Here is a 6,718-nt window from a genome sequence, read left to right as displayed (position 1 = left end):
CTTTCATTGGCTAATTTTTATTCACACGCTTTTTATCTAGGTGCAAGCGAAGCAGGTTGATTCTTCGCTTGCGGTCCGCGGGTTTCGGCGTAACGCTTATGTTTCATCGCGTTTGCGTCTTTTCGCGATAAGCGCTTCGCGAGAGCGTGAGAACGTTTCTCAAATGATTATATAATAGCTGACTTACTAATTTATTATTAAAACTATGTTAATATAATATAATATAATATAGTTATAGTCATTCGGACTATAACACCCCCCTGAGATGTCAAAACGCGATCACGCCGATTATATCTATTTTAGTGTTTAAAAAATGAAAAGGTGGAAGGGAAAGTTACAAACAGAGAAGCAATATAATCGACGTCTAAAACAAGTAGAAAATGGAAAAAAGCGGTTAAAAAAAGCGAGAGATGAAACAGAAACAGAATGCGTGATCGATGGGCGACGTATAATAGATCTAAAAGTTATGTCGCAACATATGTGCTGTAATTTTTGTCACGACAATTTATTGTTGAAAAATATTAAAAAAGAAGAAAAACACGGTTTAGCCTCAATATTTTCTGTACTCTGCCAAAAGTGCCTACTAATGAATAAGGTACCGACTGGAACTAAGCATCTTGGACCAACAAATAAGTCGCTATTCGCTTTGTGCATGAATGTGGAGGGGATTCGCGAAACGATTTAAGCGTTCATAGTGGCTATTTTGGAAAGTTAGCCTGAATAAGCTGTCAAAACACACTAATCTTTTAATAAATTAGAAAAATGGAAAATAAACAATGAAAAAAAAAGCAAAATTATATTGTTGTGTATTAAATTGCAAAAATAATTCTTGTGATACTCCTGATAAATCATTTTATTGTTTTCCAACATCTAATGTACATTATCCACATAAAGTACAAAGACGTGGAATATGGTTAAGAGCTATAAAAAATTAAGGTAAATATAATTAATTAGTAGTAGGAATACTAGGGGGGTTCTAACACGGGTCCTCTGAGGAGGGTGCGGGGCGGGGGGGTTTTCGGGGGCGAGGGGGTATAACGTCACGCGGGCGGGGGGTCTTATCAGCAGATAAGCTTATCTATGTTTATAAACAAAAGATAAACAATATCTATTACAAAGAGCTGCCGACAATCGGGGGAGGGGGGGTTGCGTTTCTTCTCTTCATACGTTTATGTTTATAAACAAAAGATAAACAATATCTATTACAAAAGGGCTGCCGACAATCGGGGGAAAGGGGGGGGGTTGCGTTTCTTCTCCTCATACGTTATCTGTATATTTCTAAGAAATATAATCAAATTCTAAGAAGGGCCACCGCTTGGCATGCGCCGACAATCAAGGGGGTTGCGTTTCTTCCCCCATACGTTATCTGTATATTTCTAAGAAATATAATTAAATTCTAAGAAGGGCCGCTTGGATCCGAGTGCCGACAATCAGTTCTCTGAAAATCTAAGATAATCAAATTTTAAGAAGGGCCACCGCTTGGCATACGCCGACAATCAAGGGAGTTGATACATGATCTATACGTATATTCCTAAGAAATACCAGCGCCGATAACCAGCGGCTGCAGGAATTTATAAACAAAACAAGCGCCGAAAATTTACGTCATCTAAATTTTTCTCGTTCGTACGTTGACGAACAAAGGGTTGATTGGGATATATAACAAAGACCGATGCCGCTGCCGGGCCATAGTACCACTGGCGAGCGCACGCTTTCCTCAAGGAAAAATAGCTGTGAGAAAAAAAGTTTAGTGTGCAATTAAAGTAGTTTTTTCTGTGCAGTACAAGTGAATTTTTACAAAAATGGAGAACGCGGTAAAAAAAGATCATTCGAGGTGTTTTGAGAATGTTGAGAGATGGTATAGACATCTCGATGAATGCTATTATAATGAAAAAAAAGATGACCCGTTTCATTTTAAACGTGAAGCGGTGACTTCGGTTGTGCAATTCGTAAGAAATCGCGAACTTGGTGTGCAAAAACCGCATACAAGAGATGTTGCCGATTTCCTAGAAATTCATGAAGACATTTTAAGAGTGACTGGTGGGTTATCCAAATGCACCAGATCGTCTAAACGACACAAGCGAGTCGCATGCTATCAGCGTCGCTACAAAAATTGCGCAGAATATTTTACTGTGGACAACCTTTATTTTGCCGACATGGATATGCCTTCACCATCGGTATCATGCAAAACACAATCATCTGATTATGATTCGGACCAAGAAATAGAGGAGTCAGATAGGAGAGAACCGTCATCATCATCATCATCGCCAGATTTCTTGTCGGCAGCCTATTTATCTTTTCTGTGATTAAATAGGTGTACAATATATGCGAAGAGTATAGCAGTGTTTATGAGATAAGTTTTATCACGCGTGAAAGAGAGGATTGTAGTAAATGTGTCAAGACATATTTTCACGAGGTGTAAACAAAACAATAATCAACTGCTGCAGCGGCTGCTCTTTTATGACCGATCATCTTTCTTTCTGAGATAAGTTCGATCGCATGTGAAGCACAAAGGGCTGAACGAAATATATATTGAGGACCTATGCGCTCTCAAAAATCATTCAGTCCAGGATTTGACAGCACCCTGACCAGTCCGTGAAAAAAAGTCTAGTGGCTATACTTATTTACGGAAATGCGGAAAAAATTCATTGACTTATATCATAATTGTGCAAACGCGTGTTGAAAAAAAAATGGAAAAAGATATTGTGATCAACGTTTCTGATGACGAGATGGAGGTCATCACGATCTCCGACAGCGACAGCGAGAGCGACGCCGAGATGTACGACCCTGTGTACGACAGGGAGGTGAATATCATCTTAGATGATATAGAAGAAATGGAGGGTGATGTCATACCCATTGTTGAGCAAGAAGAAGCAGAAGAAGAAGAGGAGGAAGAAGATTTGCATGACGATGGGTACGAAAGCGAAAACGCTGTTCGGGAGTCGTGCCACTCGCGTACGTTAGATGTACGAGCAGTTGCATCCCTCGACGAAGATACATGGGTATGCGTTATAACAGCATACGTCTCACCAGGAGGGTCAGTGAAAATCTGCATTCCCTGTTTCATGAGAAACAGGGAAAGATTCGCAGCAACTACACTAACGCACAGGCACGTGACGATGCGGTACAGGGATGTACCGCATCTTTATTGCATCGATTGTTTAGAAAGAGTGTTCGTACTCTTCCTGGCCAACTTGTGCCCAATCTGTCAAGGCTGTAAGTATATATATATTAAAATACCAAAAAAATCTATAAAATAGTATAATAATTTATTATATTTCTATGTGCAGATGCCGAGACACAGTCTGACAGCGATGGTTAACGCGACCCCCTCTCTCGCAGTCGCAGCAGGCCCGCTGGCTCTCTCTCGCCGCTACCTCGAGCCGCCGGCTCTCTCTCGCCGCAGGCCCGAGCCGAATTTCTCTCGCCTCCGACGGCCTTTTTTTTATATATATATTTTATATAATTTTATATAATTTTATATATTATTTATATGTTTATTTTATATAATTTTGATTTCATATATCTTTTTTATATTTGTATCTTTTTATAATTTTATAAATTTTATATTATAAATAATTACACACACACACACACAAATTTTGTAAATTTACACATATTTTATAGATTAAAAAAAATATTATTATCAAATAAGTGTATTTATTTTAGATTAAAATGTCCTTACCTCTTGTTCCCTTTTAAATATTAGGAAAATATAAAGAAATTATTAAAAATTATCTTTAAAAGCTCTCTCTCCTTCGCGTCTCTCTCGCATCTTATTTCGCCGTCTCTCTCAAAACTCGTATGTCTCTTTTTCTCTCTCTCGCGTCTTATTTTGCCGTCTCTCTCTCGCGCTGTCGCCACTGCGGTTCGTTTTCTCTCTCGCATATGCATGGAAGAGCGCGCGCCTCTCCACGTGTCCCTCGCATGGATGCGACCCGCCGGCTCTCTCGAACGTGAGATGTAAACATTCGACACTTGGAATGTTTTTTGAAATAGATATAGTTCTTTGTGAAGATTTTTTAAGTGGGGTACAGCCTGTGGAGAGCAGGGCTGTCTCTGCAATCATAAAGTTTCGAACGGTCCTCAACGAAGTGTCGGGACATTGCAACGAAAATGGTAGTGCTTTTTAAGTGCAAAAATATTAATTAATAGTGGAGGAAAAAATATATTAATATTAATATTTTTTTTTGTAGTTTGCCCTCTGTATTATTTGTTGTTGTTGGGTGATCAAGGACCTCGTTTATGATATATTAAGGGATGCAGAATGGGAAAATTATTCAGATGACGACTTTGAAGAATGGATAGGGGATGACGAATGGGACGGTAAGAATAAAATTTATAATATTGTATTATATTTTTAAATGAATAATGTTATGTTTACATTTCAATAATGGTTCCAGATATGTGTGATTGGGATTGGGATCCATATATAAGAGACGATGACGGCGATTTCTATGATTGGGATCTGGTGTGGCTGTTCGAGCCGGAACCTGTACCTGTGTATGAAAATTGGGACGGTAAGAATAAAATTTATAATATTGTATTATATATTTAAATTAATAATTGTTATATTTTTAAATTAATAATTGTTATGTTTACAGATGAACCATACGTTCCAATAATGGTTCCAGAGATGTCGGATTGGGACGCATATTTAAGAGGCGACGACGAAGCTGATTGGGGTCTGGTGCAGCTTTTCACTCTACCAGACCCGTACGATGTTAGGCCTCAGCCTACACCACCGTCACGCCGTCGCCGTCACCGCCGCCGTCACCGCCGCAATCACCGCCGCCGTCACCGTCGCCACCCTAATCGTCCATAATGTAAACTATTTTATTTTTTTATTTTTCATTTATATCCTTATTTTTATATATTTTATATTTTATATTTTTCTATTTTCTATTTTTCTATTTTTTAATTTTTAATTTTTATATTTTTTCATTTTTAATTTTACACACACACACACACACACACACAAATTTTGTAAATTTACACATATTTTATAGATTAAAAAAAATATTATTATCAAATGAGTGTATTTATTTTAGATTAAAATGTCCTCCTTACCTCTTGTTCCCTTTTAAATATTAGGAAAATATAAAGAAATTATTAAAAATTATCTTTAAAAGCTCTCTCTCCTTCGCGTCTCTCTCGCATCTTATTTCGCCGTCTCTCTCAAAACTCGTATGTCTCTTTTTCTCTCTCTCGCGTACGTCTCTCGCTGCAGCCCGTCTTCTTTCTCTCTCTCGCGTACGTCTCTCGCTGCAGCCCGTCTTCTTTCTCTCTCTCGCGTCTTATTTTGCCGTCTCTCTCAAAACTCGTATGTCTCTTTTTCTCTCTCTCTCCTTCACATTTCTCTCGCGTCTTATTTCGACGTCTCTCTCAAAACTCGTATGTCTCTTTTTCTCTCTCGCGTACGTCTCTCGCTGCAGCCCGTCTTCTTTCTCTCTCTCGCGTCTTAATTCGCCGTCTCTCTCTCTCGCCGCGAGCCGCCGAATCTCTCTCTCTCGCCGCCACATCCGATTTCTCTCTCGCGCGCTGTCTCTTTCTTTTCTAGTGGTTGCTCTCTCGCAAAGTATGTAATGGGTGGCGCGCAAATAAAGTACACCATGATATACATATAAGTATTTATTTGTCTTATATTTAATACATAATTATATAAAGTTTTATTACATATTAAAAACTAAAGCCACCAGCTCGTAATCGACAAGTTGGTGCATGTCAAAGGCGTTGCTAGCGCGTATCGCATTCGGCAATTCTCTCGCATTCGTTACAGTGGATGCAATATTGGAGAATTGCGTATGTTTGATATCGACCGTTGCGATGAGCCTCGTCAATCGATCGAACATTATTTCGATGCATGAATCGAGCTCGAACATACGACGTAACGTCGATTCGACCATCATCATGCGCACGTCCGCCGATTCGAGACTTATGAGCTTGGTGTCGTTTATCTTGTGAAAACGTACTGTTAGCGGCCCGACACTTATGAAGTTATACACATCGTTGTTGGGAGAGTCATTGTTCAAATAATTTTGAATAGTGTGACGTTGCTCGTAGAGTCCTTTCCACGTTTTGAGAGATAGTATTAGCTGTTTTCCCCGATGATCTCCTATGGCGATCTCCACGTAACTCGGCGGATCCACTCTGATGCCGATTTCGAGGAATTTGAATTCCGTGGTCGTCAATGCGTATCGTCTTCCAAGTATACGAACCGCACGAAACTCCAGCGAAACGCTGTAAAAAAATTAGGAAAAAAAAATTAAAACTAAATAAGAAAAAAAGAAATTATAACTCATAAAAAAATATAAAAATAGAAAAAATATAAAATATATAAAATAGAAAAAGTTATACTTACTCGTCGCATTTCTTCTCGCACGTTTCATCGCGTCTCGGCATGTAGTAATTCATGCTGCTGCTTTTTTGGTGCAGAATATTTTTCTCGAGGGTCTTAAAAAGTGAACCATCAGTCAGAACAGTCGACGAGAGACTGATCGTATAAAAGTACTAATAATCGAGTAACACTCATTTTTAAAATATTAGGAGAAGGGGATTCCTAGAAATATATATCTGGAGGGGGAATAAAGAGAAATATTTAAAAGTAGTGGGGATAAAAAATTAAATATTAGGAGAAAGGAATTCTTAGAATTATATATCTGGAGGGGAACAAAGAGAAATATTTAAAAATATTAGGAGAAGGGTAAAACAAATTCTTAGA

At 38.5% G+C, this 6,718-nt stretch overlaps 1 protein-coding gene across 1 annotated transcript; it reads left to right on the top strand.

Moving 5' to 3' along the window:
* Window positions 1-3,725: 3,725 nt before the first annotated feature.
* On the top strand, window positions 3,726-4,822 carry LOC146720256 (uncharacterized). Its single transcript, XM_085488873.1, has 4 exons — window positions 3,726-4,116; window positions 4,194-4,323; window positions 4,401-4,517; window positions 4,602-4,822. Exons 1-4 carry the CDS (start codon window positions 4,114-4,116, stop codon window positions 4,820-4,822), a joined length of 471 nt encoding a protein of 156 aa, XP_085344999.1. The 5' UTR covers window positions 3,726-4,113.
* Window positions 4,823-6,718: the final 1,896 nt, after the last annotated feature.

Source organism: Nylanderia fulva, unplaced genomic scaffold (genome assembly GCF_048542155.1).
Source record: "Nylanderia fulva isolate GAGA-0341 unplaced genomic scaffold, ASM4854215v1 Scaffold730, whole genome shotgun sequence".
Classification (NCBI taxonomy): domain Eukaryota; kingdom Metazoa; phylum Arthropoda; class Insecta; order Hymenoptera; family Formicidae; genus Nylanderia; species Nylanderia fulva.
This window is presented reverse-complemented; position numbering and strand designations above follow the sequence as displayed.